Source organism: Panicum virgatum, chromosome 9N (assembly GCF_016808335.1).
Source record: "Panicum virgatum strain AP13 chromosome 9N, P.virgatum_v5, whole genome shotgun sequence".
Lineage (NCBI taxonomy): Eukaryota > Viridiplantae > Streptophyta > Magnoliopsida > Poales > Poaceae > Panicum > Panicum virgatum.
This window is the reverse complement of record NC_053153.1, coordinates 22414897-22429285: the sequence shown is the minus strand read 5'-3', so window position 1 is coordinate 22429285 and position 14389 is coordinate 22414897. Positions and strand designations below refer to the sequence as shown.

Sequence of the window (14389 nt, the reverse complement as noted above, 5' to 3'; positions counted from 1 at the left end):
CCGGGCACTGGGCAAGTGACTGCCCACAACCTCGCCGAAATTGCGGCACAGCCCACGTCGCGGAGGGAGATGTGGACGTGGGGCTGTTCCTGGCGCACAGCGTCGTCGAGCTGGGCGCGCACTAGGCTGTGGCGCACGGCCACATCCTCCAGCTTGACGAGCCGCGAGCCCAGGCGATCCTCAACGCCACCGCCGACGAGGAAGTGATCGACGGATGGTACCTCGACAGCGGCGCGACCTACCACATGACTGGACGCGCGAGCTCTTCACCAACATCGACGGCGACGTGCGCGGGTCAGTGCGGTTCGGCGACGCGTCGAAGGTGGACATCCAGGGCGTCGGCTCCATTGCGTTCGAGGGCAAGAATGGCGAGAAGTGGGTGCTGCACGGCGTCTTCTACATCCCAGCGCTCAAGAATTCCATTCTGAGTATTGGCCGGCTGGATGAAGGAGGATCGAAGGTGAGGATCAAAGATGGAGTGGGCGCTCTGTCCTGCTGGTTGGGGTCTACGTCGATGATCTCGTCATCGCCGGCGCCGATGTGGAGAGGGTGGTGGAGTTCAAGGCGGCCATGAAGCAGAGGTTCGACATGAGCGATCTCGGGCTCTTGCTCGGCATCGAGGTGCGCCAGAGCGCCAGCGGCATCTCTCTGTCTCAAGCACACTACGCCAAGAGGATCCTCGAGCCCGGCGACATGGTGGGCTACAACTCCGTCCACACGCCAATGTAGGAGAAGCTCAAGCTCAGTCGCGAGAGCGAGGCAGAAGAGGTCGACGTCACGCACTACCGACGGCTGGTGGGGAGTCTCCAGTACTTGGTGCACACCCGGCCGGACCTGGCGTTCGCGGTCGGGTATGTGAGCCGGTTCATGGAACGGCCTACGGCGGAGCACTTGCAGGCTGTCAAGCGCATCCTCCGCTATGTGGCTGGGACGCTGGACTATGGTCTGGTCTACAAGCGCATCCCCGGCACGGCGAGCTTCGTTGGCTACTGCGACAGTGACCTCGCCGGCGACATCAACATAAGTAAGAGCACCAGCGGGACCATGTTCTTCCTCGGCGGATGCTTGGTCTGCTGGCGATCCATCAAGCAGAAGGTGGTGGCGCTTTCGAGCTGTGAAGCAGAATACATCGCCGCCGCTTCTGTAGCAACTCAAGCACTGTGGCTGTCCAGGTTGCTCGGAGAGCTGCTGGGCAGCAAGGTGGATGTGGTGGAGCTAAAGGTGGACAGCAAGTCTGCCCTTGCCCTAGCCAAGAACCCAGTCTTCCATGGCAGGAGCAAGCACATCAGGATCAAGTACCATTTCATCAGAGATTGCCTGGAAGATGGGAGCATCAAGGCTGACCACATCTCTACTACTGATCAGCTGGCCGACATCCTCATCAAGTCACTAGGCAAGAGCAGGTTCTTGGAGATGAGGAAGAGGATTGGGTTGGAGCAGATCACTCAGCACTAGGCTTAGGGGGAGATTGATAGCATATAAGCCTAGTGTTTGTATCTTAACTATGCAACCTTGTTATGTTTTGCATTTGCCTTGGCTTTCAAGTTGAAGGGCCTTGGCTACTTTTGCTTTATGCACTTTAGTGGTTGAGCTGCTGCCTATATAAGCACAACTAACCCCTCTCTATTGTAACCATGAATTCTACTTCAATTCAATCAAGCAGCCTCTGGTCAAGCTGACCTCTGGCCTTTACCCAAATGTGTGTGTTTTCTGGGCATCAATAACCATCTAGTCGTGGCCATGTATAGAGTGAAACACAAACATGATAAGAAAATGGGGGTGAATGTGTCTGGATTAAGCAAATCTGCAAATGTGATTAAAATTTGTGCTACAGAGGTCTGACCCGACCATGGGCATGGCAGGAGTAGTTGGGTTCTTGGCACAAGTGTGTTTCCACTCTTTTAATTTGACTTTGAAATATCTGAGGGGCAATCCTCAGTGCACAAATCAAGATTGTCAAATAATGTATTCCACTAAACGGGGTGGAAAATCCTGAAAGGGCAATCTTTGGAGGGAAAAATGATGATAGTTCCCGAAGCATCGTGCGGCAAAAGCTTCAAATGTTGCGACAAAACCTCATTCCTCTTGATTATTTTCAGGACCTTTTGCTGTTATTGATCATCATTTGGATCTTACTCTTACAAAGTGTCATGATGCTGTGTGCCTGATGCTCATGATCTGCATAACTAGGAAGCACCAGGTAGGAAGGTATAAGCACAATGTATCAATCTTTATAATCAACCAAAAAATAGGTGTTATTGCTGATCATCAGATTCTATTTGCTCAGGGAATTATTTGTTGCCATTCTAATATAACACATTTCAATTTTTAATTCACCGTGTTAAACTACTTTCAAACGTTTGAACTTTGAACGTTGAGATAACATGAGCTTTATCACTTTTTTTTTGTTTCAGCTGGTTATGTCCAACAGACAGCTTCCTTGTCTTGAGAACTACTTTGATAAGGTCCATAATGAGCCAGAACTTTGTACTAGTGATGAATCAGTCACTCTATTCAACTTCCACTTCTTGTCTGTTTTCTGTTTCTTATCTTGATCATGACCCTCTCCTATCTGCTTTAGGCTGTCATGTATCTCTGGCCACGATTCAAGGTAGTGTTTGACATGTACCTTAGAAGCTCATATCAGTGCGATGCGAAAACGTTTTGGATAGATGGTACCCATCCACACCATATTGTAAGGTGCTATGTGGAGTTCACAGCATCCCTTGTTCAACTTAATGCTGAATGTGGAGACGGTCAGGTTTGTTGAATTTTTTGATATCATTATCTTTTTAATATTGCAAATAGCTGCTGTATATGTTCTGAGCTCCCATTGATAAAACCATACATTTTTTTATATAGCTGCTTAAATATGACCCTTGATGATCTACTTACATATGTCTTACTTCTGAAATTTTTCATTTAATCATTGTTATGCAAATATATTGTCTATCTGCTCATCAGATTTGAGCTAAGGCAACCACACAGGTTTTCCAGAAATTCATGGACTACTAATGGGAATCTTTTATTCAAGAATAATCATTGTAGTACCTCTGATGCTACCCCCAAAATCAGATTTGTATGTGATGGAGAGAATAATGGCTTGTATCCTCCAAACCCTAGAAGGGTGGGATATATAGATCCTATACATGGGCCTCTAGATGGGCCTCTATACATGGGCTCACATATACACCAACACTCCCCCGCAGTCTGAACTACCAGTGCAGCGGTGTTCAAGACTGGACAACGAGAAAGCTAACACCCCCCCGCAGTCTGAACTACCGGCGCAGCGGTGTTCAAAACTGGACAAGAAGAGAGTACAAATAGAGTACAAAAGGGCAAATACCCCCCCCCCCCCCGCAGCCACAACTAGCCACCGGCTACGTTGAGGCTGGAGCAAAACTCCAAAAAGGTCGAGGAGGGCAGTCCCTTGGTGAAGATATCAGCAAACTGGGAGGTAGTCGGAACATGGAGTACCCGAACATCGCCGATGGCGACTCTGTCGCGCACGAAGTGTAGGTCGATCTCCACATACTTCGTCCGCTGATGCTGGACGGGGTTGGTGGAGAGATACACGGCACTGACATTATCGCAGTAGACGAGCGTGCTCTTGGCGAGCGGGCTGTGGAGCTCCGCCAAGAGCTGTCGTAGCCAGGATGCCTCCGTCACGCCGTTAGCGACAGCCCGGTACTCCGCCTCAGCACTGGAGCGGGAGACAACCGGCTGCCTTTTGGACGACCAGGAGACCAGGTTGCCGCCCAGGAAGACGGCGTAGCCGGAAGTAGAGCGACGAGTGTCCGGGCAGCCAGCCCAGTTAGCGTCGGTGTAGACCACCAGCTCAGTAGAGGACGAGCGGTGAAGTACCAGGCCGAGGTCCACAATGCCACGGACGTAGCGGAGGAGACGCTTCAGCGCAGCAAGGTGTGACTCCCGGGGATCATGCATATGGAGACAGACCTGCTGAACAGCGTAAGTGAGGTCCGGCCTGTTGAAGGTGAGGTACTTCAAAGCGCCAGCCAGACTCCAGTAGGCAGTAGGATCAGCCACCGGATCACCCAGATCAGCAGACAGCTTCGCCTGAGTGTCGACAGGAGTGGAGCAGGGCTTGCAATCAGTCATCCCAGCCCTCTCCAGAATATCGAGTGCGTACTGCCGCTGGTGAAGGAGAAGACCAGACGAGCGAGGCTCAATAGTGACGCCCAAGAAGTGGTGGAGCTGACCCAGATCCTTCATAGCAAACTTCTGCTGCAGAGAGGAGATTACACTCTGAAGTAGCTACTGACTGGAGGCTGTGAGCACAATGTCATCGACATAGAGCAGCAGATATGAAGTCTCATCCCCACGGCGGTAGATGAAGAGAGACGTGTCGGACTTGGCCTCGGTGAACCCCAATGTCAGCAAGAACGTGGCGAACCGAGAGTACCAAGCCTGAGGAGCCTGCTTCAGACCATAGAGATACTTATTGAGCCGGCAGACCATATCCGGACGACTCGAGTCCACAAATTCCGCTGGCTGAGAGCAGTAGACAGTCTCTGAGAGAGTGCCGTGAAGAAACGCATTCTTCACGTCCAGCTGGTGCACAGGCCAGGAGCGCGAGAGCGCAAGCGAGAGGACCGTGCGCACCGTAGCGGGCTTCACCACTGGGCTGAAGGTCTCATCATAGTCTACACCAGTTCGCTGAGTGAACCCCCGGAGAACCCAGTGAGCCTTGTAGCGCTCCAGTGTGCCATCAGCCCGACGCTTATGCGTCCAGATCCACTTGCCAGTCACCACATTGCAACCAGACGGACGCGGCACGAGGTCCCACGTCTGGTTGGCAAGAAGAGCCGCGTACTCCTCTTCCATCGCACGACGCCAGTGAGGATCCGCCAAGGCGTCGCGGATAGAGGAGGGTACCGGAGAGACCCGCGGCTCTCCCTAAGTGGCGGAGAGAGTCGCGGCCTGAGACGCCATCCACCGAGTCACCATGGGATGAATATGCCGAGGATCCCGATGGATGACTGACGGGTGGTACACCTCCGGCTCGGCTCGAGAGGGAGCAGGCGGCGGCAACGGCTCCGGTGTAGGCATCGCAGGAGCCTCCGAAGCAGGAGGCGGCGCCGGTGTCGACGCCGAACGACGCCGGTACACCTGCACCGGCTGAGCGTACCGCGCAGGGGTAGGGGAAGGCACCGGGGCCGCGCATGGCACTGCGGGAGACACCGGGTCCGCGCGCGGCCCGACCGGAGGTCCGAGGGCCGCGCGTGGCGTGACTGCGGGCACCGGGACCGCGCTCGGCGCAGCAGGGATCACCGGAAGCGGTGCCGGTGCGCGGGGAAAACCTGCAGGAAAAGGACAGACAGGTAACGGTGGCTGAACCACCGAGTCAGTCGGAAACAAAGACTCCAGCTCGGGGTCAGGAGAAGGTGTGGAGGAGGTGGAGTAGGGGAAATCCGACTCGTCAAAGACGACGTGTCGGGAGATCAGAATGCAGCGAGAGGTGAGGTCAAAGCATCGGTACCCCTTGTGGTCAGGGGAGTACCCGAGGAACACACAACGAGTCGAGCGGGGCGCCAGCTTGTGAGAAGCGGTGGTGGAGGTGTTAGGGTAACACGCACACCCGAAGACCCGAAGGTGGTTGTAGCGAGAAGGGGTACCGAAGAGAGTGTGGTGTGGAGTGGGAGCAGGAGAAGCAGTGGACGGAAGGCGGTTGAGCAGGTAGGTGGCGGTGTGGAGGCTCTCAGCCCAGAAGCGTGGAGGCAGAGAGGCCTGGATGAGAAGGGTGCGCACGACGTCATTCGTCATGCGAATCATCCGCTCAGCCTTACCGTTCTGAGGAAAGGTATACGGACAAGACATACGCAGCTGAACACCCCGAGAGAGGAAGAAGGAACGGGAGGTGGAGTTATTGAACTCCCGCCCGTTGTCACACTGGACGGCCTTAACAGTGAGGCCGAACTGAGTGGACAGCCAGGCAAAGAAGTGGAGAAGGGTGGGGGGAGGTCTCAGACTTGGCGCGCAAAGGGAAAGTCCAAGAGTAATGAGAAAAATCATCAATAATGACTAGGTAATATTTGTAGTCAGAAATGCTGAGTACATGAGATGTCCACAGGTCACAGTGAATAAGATCAAAAGCATGCGCAACATGCGAAGAAGAAGAAGAAAACGGAAGTCTAACATGACGACCTAACTGGCACGCATGACAGAGGTGCTCAGCAGGAGCCCTAGTACATGGAACATCAGTACTACGACTAAGCTGAGGCAAAACGTCGCAGCCGGGGTGTCCAAGCCGGCGGTGCCAGGTGGTGGAAGAAGACGTTACGGCAAAAGCAGTAGACGAAGAAGAAGTCAAAGACGGAGCAGCGGAAGCAGGAAGCCGAAGAGTGTAAAGGGGCCCCGGGCTATCACATCTGAGGAGCGGACGCCGGGAAGCCGAATCCTTCACAGTAAGACCAAAAGAGTCAAATTCGATAGAACAGGAGTTGTCAGCTGTAAACTGGCGAATGGAAAGAAGTTTGTGAACCATTTGAGGAGCAACAAGAACATTAGGAAGACGAGGAGCAGAACCCATGGCGGTGACAGGAAGGCAAGACCCATCACCAACCATGATAGAAGAAGGACAAGAGGGGTGTGGGGGTCGGACGGAAGAGAGGATACCGGCATCAGGAGTGGTGTGGAACGAGGCACCCGAGTCGGCGATCCACTCGGTGCTGACCGGCGGCGTCAGTCCCATGGTGCTGAAGGACTGCGCCATAGCGGCTTGGTCCCACCCCCCAGGCCAGGTCGGCTGCTGGCTGGGCTGAGCGGGCGGGGTCCAGTACAGCGCGGAGAGGGGAGCAGCACCGGTGAACATGGCCGCCGGCTGGAGCTGAGAACGAGGCCCCCCTGCCGGACCCTGGAACGGCCACATCGAGATGCGCCCTGACCATGGGTTGCTGAAGGATGGCCAGGGCGTACCTCCAAGGGCAGGGGCAGGAGCGAGAGTCGGAGCCGGAGGAGTCGGCGCGCCCCGACGGCGCTCACCGGTACCGGTACCCCCAAAAGCAGGGCCACCAGTGCCGCCACCACCACCACGCCCCCCTCCCCGCCGACGACGTCCACGCCCCCCACCTCCGGTCTGCCCGGCGGGAGCAGCACCAAGGAGAGAGGTGCCAGGGGCGGCGGAGGAAGCCGGTGGTGCAGCGACGAGCGCGGTGGAGGTGGACGAGGGCGATCCAGGCGCGAGACCCCTGGTGACCTCCTCGAGGGCGAGATCGTCCCGGACCTGCAGAAAGGATGGGAAGGGTCTCTGGCGGGTGATCCAGCTCTTCAGGTGGTCATAGGTGCTGCTCAGGCCCCGCAGGACATTGAGCACCAAGACCCGATCGGACATCGGATCCCCGAGGTCGTGAAGAGCATCGGCCATGCCCTTCATCCGCCGGCAGTACTCACCAACGGAGAGGTCCCCCTGCACGAAGGTGCGGAAGGTGGCGTCGAGCTGGAGGGCGCGGTACTCGGCATTGCCGAGGAACTTCCCCTCGAGCGCCACCCAGGCCTGCCGCGCGGTGCCGCCGTAGGTCCTGACGAAGTCTTGAAGATCTAGGGAGATGGTCCCAAAGATCCAGGACATGGCGACGCTGTCGAGGCGCAACCATGCCACGTCCTGCGCCTCGATTGGCGTGTCGAGGAGGACGTGGTCGTCGAGGGAGTAGCGGCGGAGGGCGAGCAGGACCTGGTGAAAGCATCTAGGCCCCTAATTCGAGTTTTGGTAATTAATGACAATGATTTGTGGATTAACAATTTCATTCGAGATAATGAGCATAGGTTGATCCACGGATGAAAGGGATTTAGTTGTGAACGTGTGAAGTTTGGAGATGATATGCAAAGCTCGGGCTCAAGGCAAAGGTATAAAATAGGGCTTTTGTATTTTACCGGTCACAAGGCGTTTAGTGGATGAAAAGTGACCGGATTTGTTGGATAGATAGCCGTACTATCAAGAGGGGTTGTGTACTCGTGCTTGACGGGTTTTTAGTGCCATTTTGCTCAAAATATCTAGGTGCATGCATGAGGGCTAACGACGCTTTGACAAGATTTGAAAAAGAACAAGTTTGAGAGCTGACTGCACAAGCGCGGACAGTCCGCTCCTTGGAGCGCGGACGGTCCGCACCCGTACCAGAGAGCATGTTTGGCTCTGGTGGAAATTAGATGTGACTGGCGGACAGTCCGGCCCAGGTGGGCGGACGGTCCGCCACTCTAACTCAAATTGTACCAGAGAGGGTGTTTTCTCTGGTTGAGGCGATGATCTGTGTGGCGGACGGTCCGCCCCTGGGGCGAGGACGGTCCGCGGGCTATTTGACCATTTGTACCAGAGACATTGTTGTCTCTGGTGGTTTTCAAGGATGAACGGCGGACGGTCCGCCCCTAGGGCGCGGACGGTCCGTCAGCTAATTTCAAAGTTGTACCAGAGACGATGTTCGTCTCTGGTGGTGTGGAACACATAACTGCGGACAGTCCGCCCCTGTGGCGCGGACGGTCCGCCAGGGCTGTTACGGATAGTTCTGACACGCATTAAATGCACTCTGACTCACTGGTTTATAACGGCGGACGGTCCGGTTTTTGAACCGCGGACGGTCCGCGACTTCGCAGAAAAGAGTTTAACGGCTAGTTTTTTAGGGGATGTCTATATATATCTAATGCCCGGCCATTGGGAGGCTCTCTTGGCCATTTGGACTGCATACTTGACACAATAGAGCTAAGGCATCTCACACACACACACTTGCTTAGAGATTGCATTCTTCAGAGTGTGAGGGCTTCCTAGTGCATTGCATCAAGAGTTTGAGCTTTGTGGCACTAGGGAAACTTCAAGCAAGCGTCATCGACTTGTTACTCTTGAGAGTTGCCGCTGCCTAGATGGCTTGGGGAATAGGATTTCATGGAGCTCCTCCAAGGAGATTGTAGAGGATCCCCGATTTCAGTTGTGAGAGGTCTTGTGCTCACCTCACCGGAGTGGTGAAGAGCAACTCTAGTGGAATCGATGTGTGGAGCGGTTCCTTGATTCAAGCCGGCTCAAGATCAAGAGGTTCTTGATAGAGGAGCGGTTGATTCTTGGAATCCACCTCAACGTGGATTAGGGGTGACCGGCAAGTCATCGACACCACGGGATAAATTCATGTGTCAAACTTGATTACCTGTCTTACTCACTTTAATTCTTATTTTTACTTTGAGCAATTTACTTTACTAGAGCTTGATTTGTATCTTGTCATCCTAGGTTGCAAACCCATCTAGAGATAGTAGTAGCATGACATAGGGCTTTCCTTTGTTACTAATTAAATTTCTCTATTGTTGTTGGTTTTAGATTTTAAACCGCCTATTCACCCCCCTCTAGTCGGTGTTCTTGATCCTACACCTGGTCCCGCCAGCGTCCGTAGGAGGAGGACGTCGGGTCGAGGAGGACGGTGACCAGGGCCCTGATGTTCTGGACGATGGCGGCCTGGAGGTGGAGCTGGGCGACCATGAGGTCGGTCGGGTCGTACCGGGCTCCAAATCCAGCGGGCGGGGCCTGGCGGGAGGAAGAGGCGCCGGGCTCGGGGTCGACGGGCCGGCCGGAGGAGACGCGGAGGAAGTGCTCCGCCTCGGCGACCCGGAGAGCGGAGGCGTCGGCCGCGGCGCGCTCGCGCTCCCAGGCGACGGCAGCCGTGCGGACCCGTTCCTGGGCCTCTGAAGCCTCCGACTTGGCAGCGAGGAGGGCCGCGGCGAGAGCGGCGTCGGCCGGCTGCCCACGGAGGGCGGCGGCGGCGAGTGACGCATCCTTGGGCGCCATCCCGAGGCCAGACCATGCGGGACCGGGCACGGCATCGACGACGGGCTGCTTGCCCGCAGCGACAGCGGCGCGGTGGGCCGCAGCGGCGGTGGCCTGCAGCAGCTGTGCTGCGGCCTGCAGGGCGGCCCGATCGGCGCCCGCGGCCTGCAGCAGCAGCGCTGCGGCCCGCAGGGCGGCCAGATCGGCGCCCGCGCCAGCAGCGGCGGCGGCAGCGTCTGGTGGCTGCTGCTGCGGCCCCTGCGCCGGCGCCGGGGGCGGCAGCGGCCCCTGTGGCGGCGGTGGCCCCTGGGGCGCCCGGAGCAGAGGAGGCCGCGGCACCCGCGGCGCCCGCGGCGGCGCCCGCGACCGGCACGCCCTCGAGGAGGACCAGCGCGGCGGCCGGGGAGGCCCAGGGCGGAGCGGCGGCGGCGGCTGGGCGCCGGCGGCCCAGGCGCCCAGATCTGCGCGAGCGGGAGCAGAAGAGGGAGAGGAAGAGGAGAGGGGAGGGAAGGGAAGGAGGAGAGGGGCAGCAACGGCACCGGTGGCCGGCCGGCCATGGCGCCGGCGGCGGCGCCGGCGCCGGCGGCGGCTGGTGGTGCTGGCTGCTAGAGGTGGGAGGGGAGAAAGGAACCCTAACCCTAGGCTAATGATACCATGATGGAGAGAATAATGACTTGTATTCCTCCAAACCTTAGAAGGGTGGGATATATAGATCCTATACATGAGCCTCTAGATGGACCTCTATACATGGGCTCACATATACACCAACAGTATGATGGAAGTTTGATCAAAATACAACCAGGGGCTTGTCGGTATATATACCATCCAATGTGCCATTTACATGATGCTCCTGGACCACATGCATACTCTCATTTTATACATCTTTGCAATGACAGAGCTATTAGTTCACAAAAAAATCAAGCAAAATAACAGTTATAAGAAAAAAATCTCCTTTTTAATAAGAGAAACAGATATCCACCAAAATTTCTGTGATCCAAGGATTATTGAGAAATTTAGGAAAAGATCAGCCATTTATGTTGAATTTAAATTGAAAGTTTCAGAGGAAAAAAAAACATGCCTTCACAATTGGGAAACCATTGTCTGGCTGCTGTGCCACAGCACTTATCTGCTAGCCTGTTTTTATTCTCAAAAAATGTGGGCATGACTCAGAAAATCCAGTCCCAGATTCATTCCTAAATATGATATTGTTTTCAGTTTTCACCATTAAGCTTTTTCAAAAGCATTCTTGCTTCTGTGAATGCTCTAGTCAGGTTGCCAACTTATATGACAGTAACGATCCATATTTATGCAGCTTGATATGAACTTGGAGCGCTTGCGGTCAGCTATTGATGGTCTACTTGTTAGGCTTGCCCAAAATTTTACAACTCCCAAGCTGCAGCACCTTTTTGTTTTGAATAATTATGACATGGCCATCTCTGTCCTCAAGGTTCATGCCTCAATTTTAATTTTTCATCTTATATTGCTTCCAATTTGTACGAAGGTTTATTGGACATAATTTCCTTTTCCCAGGAAGCTGGCGATGAAGCCAAAAATCTGCAAAGATATTTTGAAGACAAACTAGAAAGTAACATGATGGCTTTTGTGGTAAACCAATGCTCTCATGTCTTCAGTATCTGGCTATGTACAATTATTGAGCCATGGTATCATACTAACAGACTGGTTCTAGCTTGTGGGTTGTGCTGGTTTTGGATTGTTTCTGGTGGGATCTAGTACTTTGTTTTAACTTTATGCTAGGTTGAATTCCAGTCTCCACTGGAAAAACTGCAACGGCGACTAATAATAAGTTCTAGACAGCAAATGAGTGATTTTGACCCTTTACTATATTTCTTATATGTTAACGCAATATATTTATGGATAGCAAGAAAAATAATCATTTGAAAATAATTGGTACACAGAACTAAGTCACCATCTTTATGGAAATTTACTTGCATAATCCCCTGATGCAATCAGGCAGACAGTCACCCATTTACTAAACTTTGGAAATGAATAATTATATGCACACAGGACATTAAAATATCATTCTTAGACCTTAATTATTCTGATCAATGTTTGTTGACAACATGCCATATGGTAAACGGATGTGAACATTAAGATATGATTACAATAGAATGTCTACAATTATTATTTGGATTTACCAGTGATGTGTGTTTCTCTGAAGCTCTTCATTTACTTTTACTAACTTGCCCAGTAATCAAACCCAGGTGACAGTGGTTGAATAGTCTCCCCACCACTAGACCGCTGGCTTATTTTGAGTTTTATATCAAGATAAATATTCTTAGGGTCCATTTTTCGAACTGAAATTAATTTATTGAAACTTTTCAACGGAAGTTTTTTTATGTGTTTTTTATCATTTTTTCTGGGGTACAGGATGATTTGCTCATGGAACATTTCAGCGATTTACTTCGATTTGTGAGGAGTCGTGTATGTAAGTTCCAGAAAACTTAAATGCGTGTTGATGTGAATGCTACGCAAATTTGATTATTCTTGTTCTCTTTTTAGCTGAAGACCTGCTATTTTACACTGAGCACTCAAATATTGATGAACTTGAGCCAGTTGTGAAGAACTTCGCCATGAAGTGGAGAAGTGCTCTAGAGATCATGCACAATGAAGTTGTAACTTCTTGCAGTAACCTCTTGTCCGGGATGGCGATTCTAAAAGCAGCAATGGCTCAGTTGCTTAATGACTACAACAGACTCTCAGAATGTGTGAAAAAAATCCCAGGGGGTTCAGCTTTAAACAGACATCTGGTTTCCATCACCTCAATTTCATATGAGATCAGGAAATACTCAAGAGCACTCTAGTTGCTTATCATGGGCCTAAGAGAAATTCTAAACAAAAGGTACGTTTGGTTCATTGCTTTCCTGATCTAGAGCTCAGCTGGGCAAGCTCGCCCGCTCCAGCCATGCTGTGCTTGGCGGGGCTAATCATTTGGTTGGAGATAAACTAGGCGCTTGGGTTTGCCGGTTAAGAGCGAAATTGGCTCTCCTTCAAAAGCGAGCTTTCTGTTGCATGGTGAAGCGCGCTCACCCAAGGAAGCGAGAAATTTTTGGAGGTTCCAAACGTCCAGCCTAGCCTTGCAAGGATAGTACAGTTTTTGCCGAGGATTCAAACGCACAAAAGAAAAATATCACCATTGAGACCTTTTTAAACATTCAACCAAATAAATGTCAGCTGTCAGTTTTAGTTTGATTTGAAATTAGGTGTTGTCAATAAAATAGTTTGAACATTTATTTATTATGGCTGTCGCTGTTGCTGCTTCTTATTTTTTATGTGTAATTGTACTACCCTCGACAACAGGGACCTACTCATGGCTTCATTCCAGAAAATTAGTGATTTAATTTACTGATGTGCTATCTATATTACTTTTCAAAGTTCATTGACTATAAAAGTTATGTGGTTCCCCATGAAAGAAAATTTAGTAACAGAGGCAGGTTCTTTTGTTTTTGTGAGATTTTTTTTCAGTTGTGCTTTTCTATGGAAAATTGTGAAGTATTTAAGATTAGATGCAGCTTTCTGGTATATTATTTATCGTTCACCCGAAGCTGTATTATAAGAGTGTAGTTGCCATAATAAAGTGCATCTCTGTGTTAGCTTCGTCCTATAGCTATCCTAGATTAGCTTCGTCGTGTAGCTATCCTAGAGATAAGATATAAAGGCAAGCTCGGACCTTTCATTTTGATCTAATGGTTTCGGTTTGCATATCATTGTCGACTGTTGACAGTAAGCTATACTTTATGTTGTCTTTTCCCTCTGACACATTAACATTTTTATCTTGGATAGAGATAAAGTTTGGAACAGAAAAAAAAGGTTATTTCGTGGAATTACTGTAACTGGAACCGGTTGAGTTGAAAATTCCATTTGCTAATCTTGTAATTGGACAGCTTTTAACACCATAAGACCACTGAAGAGATGGCTGGTTCCAGGATCTCAGAGCTTCTAACACCACTTCAGGGATCCCATAATGCTATTTTGTTTAGCTAGTAGTACACGCTCACATGCCTTCTCAGAAAGGCTACATTAGCTCAAGTACCTAAGAAAGATGACAAGCCATGTTGCAGCGGCATCCTTTTCTTGCCTCTTCTGCAACCACCACCGGCCACTTCTTTGATTCTGATCGCTGTCCTCTTCAATCTGCAGGGGCAAATCCCGGATGCCAAGCCATGGCAGAAACCGATCCATCCATCACGTGCCCATCTTGATCGCCCAATCTTATCCGTTCATCTTGCGCGAATGCCTCCCAAGGTCATCTCCGGATCAAAAGCCGGCGCGCCGGACAGGATCGTTCTGAACGCGCGGCGATACCAGGATTATTACGACGGTAAGATAAGAAGAATAAGATGGTAACGAACATGTCGATGCAGAGCTGGGAAGAAGAGAACGTGATGGAAGAATGGCCGACTGCTACAGCTACAGGCTGTGAGATGTCCTGGCCCTCAAGCTCACCGCACACCTGCCATCAGAGACCAGGTGATCACCAGGTAGATCAGGCGACCTGTACGTGTGCAGGTCACAATCCATCGCCTGGTGCGATCCTGGGCAACTTATCACGGACCCTGAACAGTGAGCTGTCAGGCTCCCCCTGTTCCCTGTAACGCATCGTACCAGAAAGCA

At 51.9% G+C, this 14389-nt stretch overlaps 1 protein-coding gene across 8 annotated transcripts in view; it reads left to right on the top strand.

Moving 5' to 3' along the window:
- The window catches only part of LOC120688089 (vacuolar protein sorting-associated protein 52 A-like), a 28938-nt gene extending 14549 nt beyond the window's left edge, over nucleotides 1-14389 (top strand). For 2 of the 8 annotated variants that reach the window (XM_039970244.1, XM_039970248.1), the window contains exons 14-20: nucleotides 2100-2200; nucleotides 2415-2465; nucleotides 2582-2761; nucleotides 11070-11204; nucleotides 11288-11362; nucleotides 12146-12203; nucleotides 12278-12579. In XM_039970244.1, the coding sequence (XP_039826178.1) occupies nucleotides 2100-2200; nucleotides 2415-2465; nucleotides 2582-2761; nucleotides 11070-11204; nucleotides 11288-11362; nucleotides 12146-12203; nucleotides 12278-12579 (902 nt within the window). Of the gene's footprint in view, nucleotides 1-2099; nucleotides 2209-2414; nucleotides 2466-2581; nucleotides 2762-11069; nucleotides 11205-11287; nucleotides 11419-12145; nucleotides 12204-12277; nucleotides 13121-13915 lie in introns of those variants that run through there. The other 6 variants (XM_039970243.1, XM_039970242.1, XM_039970246.1 and 3 more) reach the window with 6 other exon arrangements.